Source organism: Triticum urartu, chromosome 2A, assembly GCF_056163025.1.
Source record: "Triticum urartu cultivar PI428250 chromosome 2A, HENAU_Tu73, whole genome shotgun sequence".
Lineage (NCBI taxonomy): Eukaryota > Viridiplantae > Streptophyta > Magnoliopsida > Poales > Poaceae > Triticum > Triticum urartu.
This window is the reverse complement of record NC_141874.1, coordinates 741004154-741024677: the sequence shown is the minus strand read 5'-3', so window position 1 is coordinate 741024677 and position 20524 is coordinate 741004154. Positions and strand designations below refer to the sequence as shown.

General features: G+C 42.5%; 1 protein-coding gene across 1 annotated transcript; it reads left to right on the top strand.

Annotated features, from left to right (window-relative positions):
- Positions 1-13049: 13049 nt before the first annotated feature.
- LOC125540258 (uncharacterized) lies at positions 13050-15465 on the top strand. The gene is made up of 3 exons (XM_048703847.2): positions 13050-14015; positions 14398-14624; positions 14715-15465. The coding sequence occupies exons 1-3, from the start codon at positions 13112-13114 to the stop codon at positions 15450-15452; spliced, it is 1869 nt and encodes a 622-aa protein (XP_048559804.2). The 5' UTR covers positions 13050-13111; the 3' UTR covers positions 15453-15465.
- Positions 15466-20524: the final 5059 nt, after the last annotated feature.

The window sequence follows — 20524 nt, the reverse complement described above, 5'->3', positions numbered from 1 at the left end:
CTGATTCTCTGATCTCTCTGGGTTGAGATGCCTTCATTAACCTTGGAGAGCCAGTCCCAGACTAGCTTGGATGTCTTCAAGGCACTCACACGGCCATACTGTCCTTTGGTCAGATGACCACAGATGATATTCTTGGCAGTAGAGTCCAGTTGAGTGAACTTCTTGACATCAGCAGCAGTGACACCTTCTCTAGCCTTGGGAACGCCGTTTTCGACGACATACCATAGGTCGACGTCAACGGCTTCAAGATGCATGCGCATCTTATTCTTCCAGTAGGGATATTCAGTTCCATCGAAGACGGGGCACGCAGCGGAGACTTTGATTATCCCTGCAGTCGACATAGCTAAAACTCCAGGTGGTTAAACCAAATCACACAGAACAAGGGAGCACCTCGCTCTGATACCAATTGAAAGTGCGTTATATCGACTAGAGGGGGGGTGAATAGGCGATTTTTATGAAAGTCTTCAAAACGTGGGAGTTATGAAGACATACAGTGAAGATTATGCCTATTACTATGCAGCGGAAGTTAGATTACACTAGGCCAGCCATGGTCAGGTATTCAATAGAGTGAAAGCACAATGACAAATAGCTGCAGTGTAATAAGGATCAGGTAGGAAGAAGTTATGAAGCCAAACAGATCATATATTCACGTTGTGAAGACAAAAGAAAAAGCAAGCATGCAATGGCTTCATAATGAATAACAGTAAGTCAAAGGAAGTGAAGATGAAACTAGTGACTCGTTGAAGACAATGATATGTTGGACCAGTTCCAGTTGCTGTGACAACTGTACGTCTGGTTGGAGCGGCTAGGTATTTAAACCAAAGGACACACAGTCCCGGACACCCAGTCAAGGACACTTAGTCCAAGACACCCAGTCCTCACCGTTTTCTCCTTGAGCTAAGGTCACACAGACCTCGCCCAATCACTCTGGTAAGTCTTCAAGGTAGACTCCCAAACCTTCACAGACTTCGTTCACTGGCAATCCACAATGTCTCTTGGATGCTCAGAACGCGACGCCTAACCGTCTGGAGGATGCACAGTCCTCAAGTGTAATAAGTCTTCAGATCACACAGACAAGAAGACTTAAGTGATGCCCAATTTACTCTAGCTCTGGGTGGTTAGGGCTTTTCTCCTCACTAGGAATTTTTCTTTCAAAGGCTTCGAGGTGGGTTGCTCTCAAACGACAAAAGCCGTGCACTGAAATCTGAGCAGCCAACCGTTTATGGTTGTGGGGGTGGACTATTTATAGCCACTTGGCAACCCGACCTAATTTGTCCGAAATGACTCTGGGTCACTAAGGAACTGACACGTGTACCAACGGTCGTATTTTGAACTCACACGGCAACTTTACTTGGGCTACAAGTAAAGCTGCCTTGTCTGACTATGGACAAGATTTGCTCTCATAGTCTTCGCTCGAAGACATAGGATTTGAGTTAGGCATCACTTCAGTCATTCTGTCTGGTTCTCTTGGACCCCACTTAACAGTACGGTGGTTCCTACGACACAACATAAATGAAATGAAACTACGAAGGATCTAAGTCTTCGAGTTCCATAAGCTTCATAGGGAGTCTTCTCATGTCATTGTCTTCAATATGAATATCTTCATAAACCACCATTGTCTTCAATGTCTTCGTACATTTTTAGGGTCATCTCTGGTGGTAAAACCGAATCAATAAGGGACTTCTACCTGTGTTTTCCTGCAATTCTCACAAACACATTAGTCCCTCAACTAGGTTTGTCATCAATACTCCAAAACCAACTAGGGGTGGCACTAGATGCACTTACAGATCCGTAGGATGACCTGGCTGTAGGTTCAGAACTTCAAGGCGACCATTGTAATACATCAGATGAGGCACACAATCCATCGGGATTTTCTGTTGAAAAACATAGTAATAACTTCGTAGTTAGCAATGATGTACTAGTTTTAGAAGTATGCAAAAGATGCACGGATGTCGTAATAGTAAAATATCTTACCAGGGTATCTCCATAGAAGTTATCGTGGTTCAACACGTGCACTAGTGGCACGTATTCACCATAATTTGGAGGAGTTCGATAATAGGTATTGTAATTCTCAAAAAAAGTACAATAAGCAATCAGATGATTTTTCTCCTTATAAGTTAATTCGAAGCCATCAGTGTAGTGGATTTTGTCTACCATCTTCTGCACATTCTTTGAAGATTCAAAATAAGTTGTCAATGGAAATAAGCTATCAACTATTTTGAAATAAACAATATAAATTAGTTAATAACTATGTTTGAGAAACTCACATTGCGGTAGAATCGGAAGCGTATCAACAAGGACCCAAATGTCCATATTGTCTTGCTTGATGTCAGGATGACCAAGATCCATGGTGACAATCATACCCTCATAAAAACCATACATTTTGCAAAGTGCGTCCCAATTTTGACAACCAAAATGGGTTACGCTCTGAGAATTATACAGATTTACTTCAAAATCGATATCATGATGGGTCCTTAGGTGTATTTTCTTTGTTTGAAAATTTTCATGGTCTTCAAAACCCATCCTCTCCAAGACATAGCGTCTTGCATGGCATGGGATAAGCCAGTCGAATTGTAAAAGATGAAAATTAGACGTTGAAATAGTTGAAGTCATGCTTAATTGCGAAAAAAAACACTTGTCGTTGTTGCGTACCGTTTCAACATCGAAGGTCTCCTCGAGCTTAATGCTGAAATGCCGATCTTTGTCCAGCTCAACGAACCTGTCGCACATACCTCGATCATCGTGGCACCAGCTGCACTCCCCCGGGAGACTGTCGTCGTCCGAGTACGACATTTCCTACGTTCATAATTCAAAGATTAAACTTGTACAATTAAATATATGTACTAAAAAACCTAAATTAGATCATTATTTTTCAAAGAAAATCCAGGCCACTCGATATTTTCCACATATTCTAGCACAAGTCATGCCAGAATTCACGGAAAAATCCAGCATGACCTTTGCTAAAAAAAGACATATCGAGCGCCTGAAATTTGCCAGGACGGAAATTAATCAACACTCCGGCAAAACATAGGCCACTCGGAGGTGTAACCAAAACATGAAATAATTTCTTAAACTAAAAAATAACACCAAATATGGCATGTTCAACTAGTTCTATTAATTCAACTAGTTCTTACTAAATATAAACTTAGTATAAAAATAAAAAAACTAGTTCTTTCTAAAAATGAAGTAGTTCAACTAGTTATTAATTTATTTACTATACTAGTTCAACTAAAACTAAACTAGTTCTATTAATTCAACTAGTTCTTACTAAATATAAACTTACTACAAATAGAAAGAAACTAGCACATCTACTACTACTAATTAACATCTAACTACTACATCTACTACTAATTAACATGTACTACTGCTAATTATACATCTACTACTAATTAACATCTATCCACTACTTCTAAAAATCATTATCTATGAACCCTAAATTAACATCTACTGCTACTAAAATCATCTACTAACTAAGCAAAGAGAGAGGGGTTGGGGAGGGGTGGGGGGCTTACAGAGGGAGAGACGGTGGCGGGGAGGTGCTCGGCGACGGAGGGGCGGCGAGGACGGGCTCGGGATCGGGAGGGCGGCGGTCCTGGGCAGCGGGCTCGGCGGGCTCGGTCGAGGGCGGCGGCGGTGAGGTCGAGGGCGGCGACAGTGTGGTCGAGAGCGGCGGCGGTGAGGTTGAGGGCGGGTGGCGGCGGCGGCGGTGAGGGCACAGGCGCGCTCGGGCTCGGGCGGCGGCGACAGGGAGTAGGGGAACAGGCCGGTGGGGGGAAAGGAGGACTTAGCGAAATTTTGATGCGGGGGGTGGTTAACTCGAACTAGCAGTAGCGCACGTACAGAAAACGCGCTATAGCTAACTTATCTACATCGCGTTTTGGGAAAAACTGCTACTACTAATGGAAGCAGTTATTTCTTTTGTTTAGTAAAAACATCAAAAATATACATTGGTCATCATTGATCTTTTTGTGTATAATCTAAATAGTCAACATGAATCCTCACTGTACCTGTATAGGTACAGGCGAGGATTCATATTGCAACCACAAATCATACACATATAGTTCAATGAAGACCAAGTGCTCGAGATAGGTTGAGAAGCAACATATTTAAGGTGGTAAACACCTTGTTCGCTTAGCAGTATGGGACTAAACTTAATTAGTTGCAGTCATACTTACCAGCAGCGAGTTTTGAGCAAAACCGCTGCTACTAAGTTCTTTAGCAGTAGCGCGTCCACGGGAAGGGCGCTACTACTATATCTAGCCTGGAGGCAACACCGTGGCAATTATAGTAGTAGCGCTCTTTTCACCTAGAGCGCTACTGCTACTCAGTCATTAGCAACGCTCTTTTCTAAAGCTCGTTGCTGCTAATTAGCAGTAGCGTCTGTTTTTATACCGCGCTGCTGCTAAGATTCTGTGTATAAGGTTTTCCCTAATAGTGAATATCCTACTTATTACATCAATAATAATAATAATAATATCCTACTTGATATCCACACGCACTTAATATACTTCCAAATTAACGTGCATTGCACATACACATTGACTAGTGAGAAGAAGAAAAACTAGTTGGTGGGGTTGGTGGGAGGTGAGAAGAAGAAAAACCTGACGAAAAACAAACCATAATAGGCTACCGGCTCCTCCATTAGGAGTAGTACGTCTATATTTTAGAAAGGTGATCTCACATATGTGGTGTGAGTTATGAATTCTCAATTATCAACTCCATCCATTCCATTATTTAAGGTGTATTATTTTCAGCATGGTGACCAAGACGCACAATTATAGACGATTTAGGCCAAAATTACCCTTGTCTAATTCATGGATTAGTGGGAAGTAAATAATTTAGGCTAGGAAAAGAAAAGATACACGCAATCCGGAGAGAGATAGTTTCCCTTTTTCTCTACAAGGAGAGATGCATGCAATCATAAAGAGGTACTTTCCTTTTTATAGAGGGTCAAGATTAGAATTATGAGTAATTAGAACAAATGCAGCTTACATTATGGAATTTTATAAAAAAAAACAAATACATCTTATATAAAAAATAGAGGGGGTATTATTTACGTGATTAGAATGAATCAGAACCTGCTGAGGTAAGCACGAAACAAGATCTCCTCTTTAATAGGATTTGGTTTTTCAATGGGAAGGAGAAATATGAGTTGGTGGGAGGTGAGACGAAGAAAAACCGGACAAAAATAAACCGTACTAGGCTACCAACTCCTTCATTAGGAGTAGAGATTACAGGAGACCATTTATCTTCAGCCATCAAATTACTATAAAATTTCATTACTGGTAGCATTTCCTCAATTCTGAAGTATTAACCGAAAACTGCATCAGGTTCAACATGAGAGAATATCATACGGAAACCAACATTCAGTGGAAACCGGTGAAAACCATGAGACAAAGATGTATTGAAGTTTCGAAAAAATTTGAAAAAAGTAAGGGATGTTAAGAGGATGATGTTTTATTGGCACGCAAAATTTGAAGTTGCAATACATTACGAGGTGTGAGATATGAGAAAGAAAAAAAATCAGCATTGGATAGTGCCAAACACTAATGTCACTATTCAGTATTCAGGGCTGAATTTATCTTTTTCATAGCTCACATCTCGTAATGTGTTTCAACTTGAAACTTTGCGTGGCAATACAACATTACCCTCTTAACATCCAATATTTTTTTTCAGATTTTCTTAAAACTTTACAATATGGTTTCCATGAAGTTTTCATTGAATATTGGTTTCCGTATGATATTCTTCCGGTTCAACATATACAAAATAAAATGCACTATTCATTACACGTGTCCATGATTATGGTTAACTTCTCTCTCAAAAATTAAACGATGCATCTATACCAGTTTATACTACGGGATTTACATCTGACAATCCATTGCTAATTATTATCACACTATAATTCCACAGGCCATGTACCAGGAATCCTAGCCACATATATTAAAACTTATAGGAGACCGGTTTATCTTCAGCCTTCCAAATTACTAATAAAATTCATTACAAGTAGCACTTACTCAATTCTGAAGATCAACAGTCGGATCAATTACTAATATAATTTATTACAGGTTTTTTGTAGCTAGCGATATCGCTGAGTTGTTTGGTTAATGGAAGAAATGATTTCCAGCTAAAAAAAATTTCCACTGCCAACCTCACTCATGAGGTTTTTTTGTACTTTCAGTGAATCTTTATTATAGATCTGATCTTTTCACACACACAAAAACAAACTCACTCACAAGGTGTTTTTGTACTTTCAGTGAATCTTTATTATAGATCTGATCTTTTCACACACAAAAAAAACACACTCACAAGTTCCATCAAATAATTCCCACACTCAGGAGTGGTGGGATGGATATTTTTGGGGTGGCTACTTTTTTTAGGGATTTTTGGGGTTGCTATGTATCTATATCTATCTATATATATACCTACTATTAAAAGGAATATGTATTCTTCGTTTGGTTTAGTCCTTTCGTTTGGTTTGAGTGCACGCTAAATTTCATACTAAGGGACCTGGGTCACATACTTGCATGTTGATGGACATTTTATGGGCGTTCATAGAGACCGCAAAAAATAATTGGGTCAAAATAAATCAACATTGTGGGAATTGAACACAAGAGCTCCTTTTTGTATATAACAACATACAACCTATGCGCCATCCACATTTACTAATCCCAACTCGCTCTAAATATACGAGTGGCAGTCCTCGTGTTTAGTGTGAGCTAATTAAGCGAATGAGCTAATTAAAGTAAGGATTGTGGGCTTAAATAAAATATTTAAACGGATGTGACTAATTAAAGAAAGGATTATGTGTAAACCGGTGAAATAATTAAAAGAACGTTGTGGTCTTAATAAATAGAATATTCAAATAGATGAGTCTAATTAAAGGAAGGACTTGAGATAAAAAGATAGGATAATTAAAAAGAAGGATTTGTAGACTTCAGTGTGTTGGGGCTGCTAGATTAGAAAAGGAAGGATTTGATTCCCGACTAATAGAAACATTTGCAGAAAACATCATACGTGCTAGTAATCCTAAAAAAGATGGGGTTGGAGCGTTGGATGAACAATTTTTTGGAACGTCCTAAAAACCTTTTAATTAGGGTCTTTGAAGTTGACTTTTTCAAGCTTGAAAAATGTTTTTATATTTTTTTGCAGGGTAAAATGTTTATATATATTATGGGACGTAGGAAGTATAAACTAGGATGCTAGACTCTGATACGTACTGTTCAAACCGTGGCTGCGGTAGAAAAGAAGCGAGGACGGGGACGGAAGTCGGAAGGGGAGGCGATTGGTGAAGGAAAGGAGTGGCGAGTTCGGATCAAGCGTGAGCAGTTGCAGTTCGGGACGACGTACAGCTCCATGGCCAATACGGAGGGCCTTTTTTAATTTACAACTGTTACAGTGATTGGCGATTTTAGGGACCGTCCGTTCACTATGATCAAACGGTGAAGAAATAGGAGTTACTAGACTAAAATTACATGAAATTATAAATAATTGTGGGACCATTACAAGATTATGGTGGGGCTAATCATTTTCTAAAAGGGTAAATCCGTCCAATTTAGTGTGCAGCGCTGGGAGAAAAGGAAAAGAAAATCTAGCCCTGCACGCTTCGTCCCCAATCTGTCGATCCCCTCTCCGCTCGCCTCCTCCTCTCCCGGGTCGCTGCGCCGCCGGCTCAGCCGCTTCTCCTGCGCCTTCTCCTCCTCGCTCCTCTCCTCATAGATGAGTCCTCGACCAGATCGGCGTCCAGCGCAGGAGGATCCGGATGGTCGTGGTGGTGGCATATTCAGCGGCGTCGCCGGACGAGCTCCAGGTGCGGGGGAGATATCTCCACGGGCCCGCGCAACCACGTCCCCTCGCTGACGTCGGCATGTAGTCCACCCATGCCGCCGAGGAGAGGGAGCAGCCGCGCCCGGAGGAGGTCGTCCCCAACGTCTGCATAATCTAGTCCGGATTTGTGGAGAGCCCGGCGCAACACCGTCTACAGGTCCATATCTCTTACTCTACCTTCTTCCTTGCAAAGGCAAGGCTTCCATTGCTCTTCAGTTCTGGTTACTAGTTGGAAACTGTAAAAATATCTGACGAAGCACATCAGCTTTCCGCAGTGGCCATGTAACTAAATTCTGAATGTTGCTTCGTTATGACGCGTAGGAGCCCAAGCAGCACCAGGCACATTTGAGTTTCCTCTCCCAATGCCAGCAAGTCCATCAGCTGCTCCTCTTACGTTAACATGCACAGGACTAAACATACCATTCCCATCGCCTTGGGCATCTGCAAGGCAGATACTACCTTCAGTTCCTGAAGCACTTGTCCTATCATGCTCCTGCCTGTAGTCACAAGAATTACTTGTAAGGCAACAGTTTCTGCAAGTATCAGGAACTATTGCTTGCACTCTGTGGCACAGGAGCATCTGCATTAACAAATCAGCAAAGTTTCAGAGATGGTCTTACAGGGAAAAAAGCATTTATAGGGGAAAAAGCCCATTTTACAGGGATAGACTAACCTGAAGCCAAAGACCATCATTTATAGCTTTGCAAGGAAATTCAAATTCTTCAAGTTGCTTTCGAACACTTAACAGTGCATCAAATGACATATTGTAATAGAGAAGAGAACCCCTTTCAAATATATTCATGGAAGTATTATGCTTGATGGAGCAGGTGGGCAACTCCCTTTTGTCTAAGCTTTTACAAATATTATTAATTGACTTGATTATTTGCAAGTGTGTGATATCTGTATTCTGTAAAACAGGTCATGATTGATTTTGCAGTTGCTGATTCGTTTTTTTTTGCTTCCAATGCTTTGTTACATTGATAAGGGCCGGAGCTTCAATGACGAATCCACTATTCGCAGACAGCCCAACTCGACAGGCACGAGCCATGTCGACAGTCGAGGTGGCACTCGGGGGCATGCTCGCCTTGGCAGTCATCAAGGTGGCGAGATCAATTCTACCATTTCAGGCAAGATCAAGCTGCACAGGAAACTGAGGAACGATCTGGAGAACATGAAGATGATGCCAGAGTCGGTGGAGGTTGTGCTCGGCAATGTTGAGAGGGAGTCTATCAAGCATAAGTCCATACTTCTGTGGCTGAATCGGCTTAAGGATGCCGCGAACGACATCTCCGACATGCTTGAAGATTTTGAAGATGAAACCGACTTCAACCTGCTATGCAAAATTCTGCCGATTTGGTCACTATCAATCTTGATCTGAATGATGTTGTTTAATAATAGATGAATATTTTTAGGTAATGAACTACATCTAAAACTTTTTTATGTAGTGAAGTAGATTTGAACCTCACTGTTGGAGTTGATCTTTGAGTCGATGTTAAGTAAAAGCTACTTCTGCTTGTTGATGCAAGACCACCTTTAGATTCGAAAATGTCCCTGCCTTCTTTTGTTTGACCAATAGTAAGCTATGTCCACAAATACCATGATTTTATTGAGGGGAAAGTGAAGTAGAACTAGTCTGGTATCCCAAGTGTAATATCAGTTTCTGCATTGTTTTTCTCAACCACCTGATTGAAACTAGTTTGTAATGCCATCTCCGCCCCTTTCAAGCCTTCCATGGTACTGATACACCGCATTGTACCTCTTGCAGTGGGCAGCCACGATGAAGAAGATTAAGATGCCACGTAAGATGAGATCGATGCAAAAGCGCCTAGAAAAGATGGACTGTGATAGTTATGGTGTTCAGCCAGAAATTCACTGCAAGGAGCGGCAAGTTCCTGACATCCAGGAAACAGCAGGATATGTGGTGGAGGCAGAAATCATCCACAGGACTGATGATGAAAGGAAAATCTTGGATTGCATATCTGGGAGCAATAGTTATTTCCCCCTGCTTTTGATTACAGTGATTGGAGTCAGTAGGTAGTGATTAGAGTCAGTAGGTAATACAGGACATGGTAAATTTCATTGGAATATAACTTGCAAGTTGATGGGTTCAGAACCTTTATGCCGTGAAAAAAGAGTTACATTCTTCTGATTATGCCACTGGACTATGGCCATTTTCCCTTCAAATTAGCTAGGAATCTGTCTATTTAGGCAGTGTATGGCGCCGTATAGAATGGATAGTAATTATGTATAGTATTTCTTCGAAAACCAGAATTGGCTCAATTTGGAAGAATGGCTGCTTTATGTGAATTTGTTACCCTCTTTGCACGTGTTGCTACAAGTGCATTACCATGCGACACATCATTTGCATGATTATCTAAATACCTTTCATATGCTTCTGGACAGGACATGTCCGAAGAAGACATATATGCATGTCCAAAGAAGACATATATGCATGTGGGTAAATGGATGTCGGCGAGAGGGACTTGGGAGAATATGGGTCATCGCCCAAAAGGAAGAAACTTGCAGATAACAATTCGGCAGCAGTGACGAGCCTCTTCAGTAGGCTTTTGGTTTTTCTACAATTTCAAGCTTTAGAGCTGAATTATTGTCCCAAGTAGTGTTTACATTATTTTCGAACCAACAATCACTTCATTGAAGAGACAATTGTGAGACTATGTTTACAATAATAGGCTTTCAACTTTGAGTTGTTGCTCATTTTTTAGATGAAAGGTTCCTTTAATGCCCGCGCACTTAATTATGGCTTTTACTATTTTTTTATTGCATATGCTGCACTAGTCGAAACCAGTTTTATGTTCATAACGTCAATTAAATGACCAGTTGTACTAAGAATGTCACTATATTTTGGATTGATGCAAATTTGCACAGGCACATTTCACGAGACAGGCAAAGAGTATTTGCTTAAAAATTTGGTGCAATTTGTCAAAATGCATATTTTCCATCATATATCTGTACATGTACCTGGGTATAACCAATCAAGATAGCACATTGGTTGAATCAGTTTCAGAGTTCAGGGTCAGTACATGACAAGCCAGTACTGAAATGATCACCTATCAACAAGCTTAGGATAAGACACAACATTTGAAAAATGAGCAGGACTCGACCAACTCTAGTTGAAATAGTGCTACATAAGACCAATTCCACAAATAATGTACAGAAGTAGTCGAGCAAGCGCAACAAAGTATCACTAATAAACATATAAATGGGAGTCTTCTTCACAGAATGCAGACCTTGGTCGCAATCAGTCATGATACATATGATATGGTACGTACTCTGATTACATAGCATCCCAATTAATCCATCACACTCTACAAGTTTTTTTTGCGGGTACACTCTACAAGTTATAACAAAGATAGTTACTAGAATTGCAAGTAGGGAATGCAGCTCTCTTCTCTTCATTGCTGGAGCCTTTGTCCATCCAAAAGCTCCCACATATCCTTTTTCTTCACATGGCAAACCTGTTTCAGAGAAAGCAGAGGAGGTTCAGGATAGCGGCACACAAATTTCCTTGCTGGAATCTGAACATTACATAGCAGGTTCACAAATGTACTACTCATATTGCGGCACACAACTCCAAAACAGCAGCTTCTTAAGCTCATGATTTAGAGCCTGTGTAAATTAAGCATGCTAGGTCAGTTCTGAACTACATATGGCAATCTCACTCCAAATATGTGCATATTTTAACTGCTGAAATTAATACTCCAAATATATGCAATGCAACCTCCAGAAATGTGAGAACACAACACCTAGGCATGACATCTGCAATTACAACTCACTGGCTACGAATACATCGGTTCACGGTAATAGTAAATCACAGAAGAAATCTTATCACAAATAACAAAACCACTCAATCTACTAGACGTGACAAATACATCTGCAATGGGTGTGACATCTGCTTTATAACTACCGTAAACTGAATCTAATCTTACCAAAACCGCAATGGGTGTGATATCTACTTGGACACTTGGAGGTGTTTGGACCATCGATCAACATTATTGACTTGTTGATTTTGGATCATTAATTCAGAAACTTGTTGATTTTTATATAAGTGATTTCAGAACATAGCAAACAAATTCAGAAACTGCAAAGCGATCAGGCCGGTTCCACTATCACCTACACCTACACGCGTGCGGAATGTGACTTTGAATGTCTGAATGGAACAAATTCAGACATTCAGTGATGGATGACTATGTGGTTTACTATGCACATGCAATGCAAAAGAGAGAACAAAGAAAGAATGGCATGAAATACATAAGTACAGAACCTGAATATTCTGACGGATGAATATCTTTGAATGTCTGAATTTGTTCCATTGTCGCCTACACGCGTGTGGAATCGTCAGAGGCAGACGGCGGCGCAGGGGGCTGGGAGGGATACTCGTCCTGGGCGAGAATCGACGGTTATAGATAACGGGGTCAGAGGATGTACATGAAAAAACAGGGCCGTCCTCGGCGGCGGCGGCGGCGGAAGATTAAGCCCCGGGGTTACCTTCCTATGGATTGGGTCGCGGGCGTTGATGGCCGTCAGTGGCTGATCCAGGGAGGAGGCGCTACCGTGGGGAGCGCCTATTCGACGGGGCGATGCTTGGGGCGCTGGGGCAGCAGAGGAGAGCAGGCGGCTGCGGCTGTGCGAGGGTCGGCGACGGCGGCGGCACGAGCGACAGGAGGGACGCCGGCGGCGCCACGATCGAGGGCAGGGTTGGCGGCGGCGCCTGTGCGAGGGGATTGAGGAGCCTAACAACGACGAAGGCTGTACCAGGGATTGACTAGCGACTAGATTGACCTGCTAATTTACAACTCTATCCTTTTCACACAAAAAAACTCTTTAAATCATTTCTTAGATCTGACGGTTAGAAAAAAACAGAGGCGGAGTTACACGAAATTACGAGTCGTAACTCGCCAATCACCGTAAAAGAGCTCTTTTTAATTACGTCCGAGTTGTAGCTGGATTGAGTAGTAGCACACCGATTTGTAGTCTGAGTTGCTCTGGTACAGCACCCCAATATATAAGACAGATCGATACCTCCTATGGCTTTGGCGATCAATCGCGGCGATTCCCTTTTACTTCTAGGTTTCTTTAGACAGGCGTTTCATTTTCAGTGGAAATCGAGGTTATTCCCCGTGAGCGCGTGTCGTGTGCAACCGCACCGTCCGCCCCGATCTTAGAAACCCTACCTGCTTTATTTTCCCCTTCCTTCCCCTAAAGAACAGAGCGGCGGCGGCGGCGGCGAGTTAGACTGAGAGAAGAGGCCGGGGAAGTTGATACGGAGATGGGGCCCCGACTACCAAGTTCGCCGGCTTTCGCAGTGATGCGGAAAAGAGCAAGCAGCGGCTTAACGGCCTATCTGATTGCGAGGCAGGAGATACAGAGGAAGATGGACGAGTTGGCCGAGAAGGAGCTTGGGCCGGATGGCAAGGAGAGGTTCCTTGCCACTCTACTCTCCCAAGACAAGATGAGGTCGATGGAGGAGATGATCGCCGATTCGGCGCGCAACATCTTCCAAGAATTTTTTCATATGTTACACCAATCGCCGATGGAAGAGGAAGAAGAAGAGGAAGAGGAAGAGGAAGAGGAGCTGGAGCTGGAGGAGGAGGAGGAAGATGAGGAGGTAGAAGAAGAAGAAGAAGAGGAGGAGGATGAAGAGGAATTGGAGGAGGAGGAAGACGACGAGGAATTACGCATGACTGTTCAGGTATCCTTCTTGTGCGACCAGATCGGCGACCTGGTACTAGAACTTCTGAAGATGGTTCCAGATGAAGAGCCGGGAAATCAATTGCTGTCCTCGGTCACAAGGCTAAATAGATTGCAGTGGATCACAGACAGCATCAACAATTTCGTCTCAGAAATTCAGGTGAGGGTGTCGAGGGAACAAATGATAGAGAGAACACGCAAAGAGAAAGAGGAACAGAAGAGATTCCTCCAACAGGGCCAGGAGGTGAGGACCTCGGAGAAGAAACAGGAGCAGGAGAGGACCTTGGAGGAGAGGGAAATCAACGGACAAGTGATGGTCGCCGGAGGCAGATTAGTCATTATGGCAACGGACAGGGGCTTGGAGGGTGAAGCGGTGATCAGCGAGGCCGCAGCCGCAGCCGCGGAGTACGAGGAGGAGGCTTTTGCTCGCTTCCGTAGGGCCTGGGAGTGTCGCCAAGGTGCCAACAGCTTCGAAGACCTCAGTGAGTAAACATGCATGCTTTTCTTCTTCCTCCATAATTAATCTGTCCAGTGCTCAACGTCAAAATTGCTATGCCATTCATTGTTTAAAAGGGAAAAATAGTTAGATATCAAAGCCCTGTTAGTTACTAATGTTTGAGTTTGTGTGACTATTATAAGTTTCTTGCTCACCAGTAACAATTATTATATGCACTATGTATGTTGTATCTTTCAGCAGATCCTTCCAAATAACACTCTGCAATCAGTCTAGAGGATTAAACGCGTGCGTAAACCAACCTGAAACATTGATACTCGTTTTTTTTGTTTGCACAATGATCGAGAGTAGTCGCATTGGATCTTCATTTTCTTACTTCCATATACTTAACTGGGTGTTGCTGCATGCAGCTTTGTTGAGTCCCATGCTCTTTACACACTGTACACCGGGATTCAAGCCAGTAGACGCTGTCCTCCCAAGGACTATGCAGATCTGTTCTATCAAAGTTACTGACTTGAAATACTTTAAATGGCCACTGCAAGTATATGGTGTGGTTGCCGCCCGAGATGCTGTGGATGGGCGTCGCAACCCCATCTTCCTTTGTCCAAGGGATGACTGCCAAATCCTCAATGAAGCGGTATTTAAACTATTCTTCTTGCATTCATTTCTTGCAGGACGAGCTTTGTTGATTAATCAATGGCAAATTATGATGATCATATGCTTGCAGGATCCTTTTTTGCATTTGACCGGCCCAATTCGTGCAATTGTGTCTGAGGAGCCCGTTGACATTGAAATCCAGTTAATAATAAAGGGCAAAACGGCGTCTGAAGACAGAGCATTGGTGAGGGATGCCTTTTTATACGATGGTGATGTCGGTCATTCTCGTGACGGTTTCCGAACTAGCATTATTGAAAAAACCTTTTGCACACTAGAGTTATGTTCTCAGCAACTTAAACGTTCGGTTCAAGCCACTATCTTTGGTGTTCATGTTGTTGATGAGAAGTTAACACCTTTTCAATATGGAGTCCGAGTTGTTTGCTACACATTTTCTGAGCGTGAGATTGAAGAAGTCAATGTGTCCAAGTCAAGGAAAATTGTATTGCTTGATTCAAAAGCTAGAAGAAAGTGTGCAGTTAAAGGTGGTTATCTAAATCTGTCAAGGCAAGTTCTATCCGTAGAATTCGGCGGAAAGCTAAAAGTTCTTATTCAAGCATACACACCGACTGGAGACATCGCTGCACAAGGACTTGTATTTGTGGTACCCAAAACATACAACGCAAGTCAACATGTATGTGAGCTTGGCGGCTTCAAGGTGGAGTTTACCATTGCTTGGTCCCTCCTTGTTGAAGATGAGGAGCATATCTTGATGAATGGATGTGTGGATCCTTTGGCATCGTGTCCACCTATGAACCCCTCATTTTTCAACGAGGGGCTATCTTCTTCCAATGGTGGTTTGTTGATGTAAGTTAACAAATAGTCTGTCCGATCATGTAAACCAATATATACTATGAACTATATAGTAGTCAAGTTATTTCCATGTTGTAGTTATATACATGTTAATTTTAGGATGGCAATACTACGCGACACCGTGTGAGGTCGTATGCATGCATCAAATTAAATCAAGGACCCATAGTTTGATGCTAATTGTTGTTCTTTTTATCCTTTTGTACTCCAGGATACCACCGTTTGATTATGAATAGCCATGCGATAGGCAGGTCGCGCTGTAATCCATCTCATTATATTTGTACCTTATGTTATTATCATCTGCTACTGATGTCAAAATCCTTTCTTTTTATGTTCAGAAAGCAAATTCCTTTCTTCCTCAAACAATTTGTTTAGGACAACGCTAACGTCCACACGTGTGGTGTGAGCCAAATCAGCCCACACGCCCTATAGCACACAGAGTACGCCATGTCACTGCATGCATGCATGTGAAAATCTTTTTGGATTTTCTATTTCTAAAATGTTTTATCTCTTAAATGAAAAATCCGATTGAAGATCCGTTTTTACCATTAAATCCCTCACGACGAGATTTTCGAAACTAGATCTCATATCAATATATTTCGACGAAATATTTTTTGGTTAAAAGTTGCCATGTCTATTGCATATGAATTGCCATGATGTTTATACTGAAGTTGACATGATATGTTTCAGCTATTTTCTTTTACATTTAAAGTAAATTTTGACATATTACAAAATGGGGAATTAAAAAACTAGACTTGTCATGCATCATAAATTAAAATTGCCATGATACATGCATTTAAAATTGCCATGGTACATACAAAAAAATATTTTCATGATCAACGTACTGGAATTGGCATCATCGAAAAACTAAAATTGCCATGGTCTACAAACTAAAATTGCCACATGGCAACTTTAGTTTAAGCACTATGACAACAACAGTGTAAATATCATGACAACTTTTGGGCAAAAAAAATTCATCGAAACATATCAACATGGGGTCTAGTTTTGAATATCTCGTCGAGACCGATTTAATGATGAAAACGGATTTTTAATTCGATTTTTTAATTACGAGATAAAACATTTTTAAGCCGAAAATCAAAAAGATTTCTGCTGATGTCATATATTCATACGTGGCAAAATGAGTGGTGGTGAATTCGTGTGGGCAATGTGCAAACGCTCACACGTGTAGGCGTTAATTTTTCCGTTTGTTTATTCACCCACAAAAGCCAGATTCGAATACAAACTGATCTGAATGGGTCACTTAGCATTGAATTCTTAAAAGATTAGTGTTGTGGTCCGCTTGCAGATCATCCCAACCATTAGCTCTGAACTGAAGAAACAGGGAGCAAATCTAAGGTGGATACGTACAGTAGCTAAAAGAAGGCCAGGGTGAATGGAGGGAAGGAAGGAACCCTGACATGGCGGGCTCTATAACTCTATTTCTCGCCTATAGCATTTCCGAAGATGAGCGATGTACAACACCTTTTTTCCACCAGCTTTTCTTATCTGTGTACGAGCATGTACTCACTCTGTCCGGAATTACTTGTCATATGAATGAATATATCTAAAACTAAGATATGTCCAGATAAATTCATTTCTTCGACAAGTATTTCTAGACGAAGGGAATTGTTGGAAAACGTTTAACCTCTTTTTTTTGTAGGTGGAAAACGTTTAATCTCAAACCACTGCTAACCAGGAATCTTATTTTTTTAAGACAAAACCAGTAATCTTATTACGTGCAGTTTTTTTAGACATCTTATTGCGTGCATAGACGTATACCCCGCGCCCCATCCTCTCTTTTCGGGCCGTTCGGCCCATTTTTCCCTTCCTAAGAGAAATGTTTTTTTGCTTTGCAAATATTCACGGCAATGGACGGGCCACTTGAGCTTTCCGTACTGTTGTTCGCACCGGTTTAGGAATGATTTTAGAAGTTGCTCAAAAAAGGAAAGATTTTAGAACCTTTCTTGAATCATTTTTTTCTTCTGTTTTTCTTTTTTGTTGGTTTGCCCGCTTTTTTCTTCTTCCTTTCAGTTGCTGTTATTTTTAAATCACAACCATTTTTTTATTTGGACACATTTCAGAAATTCGTGAACTTTCATTTGAATCTTAAACATATTTAAAACTCATGAACATTTATTCAATTTGTGAGTAATTTTGATTTCCAAAAACATTTTGAATTCATGATTTTTTTGAACTTTTTAAATTTGCTAGCATTTTTCAAATATGCGAGCATTTTTTGAATTCATGGAATTTTTTCAAACATTTACAAAATTCCGGAACATTTTTCAAACAAATTATGGATTTTTTCTGAAATTTATGTTTTTCAAAATATAGTGATTTTAATAGAAAACCGGTCAACAAAGTTAGTCAAAAAAATCGACAGGACAACTGATCCCGCAAATTGGTCGAGCCATACTACTTAGGCAAGCGCTCGGGGTGTGTGATTGGTTGCTTGCAACCCGATGCTCATTAGTTAGGAGATCCCACTGATAATGTTGTGCGCTCTCCTGCCTCCCACTTTTGACACGCGTCCCCATGGGGGGCACGGACCACTTGCCACCTCTTTCCTTTCCCAGCGAAGCATCAACCGCATATTTTTCTCTCCCAATTTTGCGTTGACCTACCCCCCTCTCTCTCTCTCTCAACCCGCCCTCATCACAATAGTGTCGTTGCTGCAACTCTTTCCCATCGCATTAGTGCCATTGTTGGAACTATCCCGTTGCAGTAGTAACAGGATGGAGGCAAGCAGTGCGAGGCGACCACTACTGCTACTGGGGTGGTGTAACACCTCGGATGTAACTCTCCTAGCTCCCTCTATGCCTATAAATAGATCCCTCCACGAAATCCCGGGTCATTCACACCCTAACCCTAGCCCTTTCGTCATCCGCGCGCCGGACGTGTCCGCCAGCGTCGGACATAGTCGCCGCAGCCAGCCACCGGGCGCCAAGTGGCAGCCCCTCGCCCCCGCGCCGCGCGGCCCGCCGGAGCCCGCTTCGAGCCCCCGGAGCCCGCTCCCTCGCCTCGCCTCCTCGCGCCCGAGGCGCCGCCCGGCCCCGCCCGGCCGGCGCGCGCCGCCGCCTCTGCCGCTCCACCGCCGCACCATCGCCGCGCCGCCTCGCCCGCCGCGCTGCCTCGCCGGCCGCCGCGCCGCCGCCTCCGCCGCGCCGTGCTCCGCCGCCGCCGCCCTCCGCCGTCCTCCTCGTCTTCTCGCCGAGTCCGGCCGGCGTGCCTTCCCTCTCCAAGTCCGGCGACGAACTCCGGCAAGAACCCCGGCGATCCTCGTAAAGCGTGCAGATCTCAGATCCGGATTTGTCTCGGGTTGACTTTTTGCCGGAACCCTAATCCATGTGCTCATGTTCGCGGCTCCGTAACTTTGCATCCGTAGCTCCGATTCATGCATATAGCATATCAAAATGTTCATCTCAGAGAGTACATCATTTCATTCCATTGCATCATTTTCATTTGAGCTCTTCTTGATGCCCAAAATGCTGTTAGAAGAGGGCTACTTGAGTTAATTGTTAGATTTGCTACTCCGTTTAGTACTTTTGTCATTTTTGCCATGATTATTGTGTGCATGCTATGCCCGTGAGTTCTACATATGTTTTGTTAAGGGTTTTGTCATCTCTCCAGAGGTGCAACCCATGTATTTTTAGGATATGTGTGGTGACTTGTGCAAGCTTGCAAAGTGGTGCACTTGCTAATTCTGTTTTCAGGGACTTAGTGATTTCACTAAGTCCTGGAGCTGTTTATCTCATGATGCCATATGTTCTTGTTGTTTCCTAGTGATCCGTGCCTCTTTTGAGGATGATCAGTAAGGGAGTTTTGTTAATATTGTAGTGCTCTATCCATCCATGTCTTTGTTTGCAATTATGGAGCACCCTAGCTTGAGTTAATCGAGCTCTACTTTTGCTACTTTGTGAATCTGGGCAGAACCTCAACTTGTTTGCGATTTTGCCGATGTTATTGTAGTTGACCCGTACATGCTATGCCATTGTTCTTGCCATTTCTAGCTTGCCTTTTGTGCCTTCTTAAGGGATGTATGCTTGTCTTGCCATGACTTGCACCGTGGTGAGTGCATCGAGCTCGTAAACATGCCTTCGTGAGTTATGTTTCAGCATGTCCCAATTTTTCACCAAGTCTGAAAACTGATTATGTTTTTGTTATGTTCGTGTGCTTGTTAGTATATTTTGTGATCCCTTTTGGCTCAAGGTTACTAAGGGACTTTTGTTAAGCTTGTTGAGTAGCTCCATGCCATGTCTTTCTTTGTCATGTTCAGATCCTATAGCATGTTGTTTTGTTGCTCCGAAGAGGGCTATATGATCTGAAATTCCAGACAAGTGTTAATTTCACTAAGTCTGAGATCTGTTTATCATTTGCATTTTTGCCATGCTTGTTTGAACCTGTTAATGGATGAATTGGCTGTAGCTCAGTGCTAGACTTTTGTTAAGCATCTTGTGTGCATCCATGCCATGTATTTTGTTGTCATGTTGGGTGCTGTAGCATGTTCATTTTGTTGCATTTAGAGGCCTACTTGCTGTAAATCGCAGACCGGTGTCATTTTTGAATCGCTTGCCATTTCCAAACCGTAACTCCGATTCCGGCGTTCTTTATATCGTTTTCAAGCGATTTCATCCCATCTTTCCAGTGGCACACTTGGATTTCCAAGTTGAGGCCAGGTTCATGCTTTTCCTGTCATATCTTGCATTTTGCATCCCGCATCGCATCCCGCATAGCATATCATCTTTGCATTGTGTTATTTGAGTTTGCACGTGGTTGATTGTATCCTTGTTGCTTGTTTGTCTTGTTTGGGTAGAGCCGGGAGACGAGTTCGCTAACGAGGATCCCGTTGAGTTTGCTTTCGAGGATCCAGTCAACTCTGACAACTGTGCAGGCAAGATGATCATACCCTCGAAATCACTACTATCTTTGCTATGCTAGTTTGCTCGCTCTTTTGCTATGCCATTGCTACGATGCCTACCACTTGCTTGCAAGCCTCCCAAATTGCCATGTCAAATCTCTAACCCACCATGTCCTAGCAAACCGTTGATTGGCCATGTTACCGCTTTGCTCAGC

Bases quoted from the DNA above. Each gene is read 5' to 3' on its own strand.
- LOC125540258 (XM_048703847.2), top strand. From the start codon at position 13,112: ATGGGGCCCCGACTACCAAGTTCGCCGGCTTTCGCAGTGATGCGGAAA. The intron at 14,016-14,397 runs GTGAGTAAACAT...TGCTGCATGCAG, and splicing joins CAACAGCTTCGAAGACCTCA to CTTTGTTGAGTCCCATGCTC. The intron at 14,625-14,714 runs GTATTTAAACTA...ATATGCTTGCAG, and splicing joins GCCAAATCCTCAATGAAGCG to GATCCTTTTTTGCATTTGAC.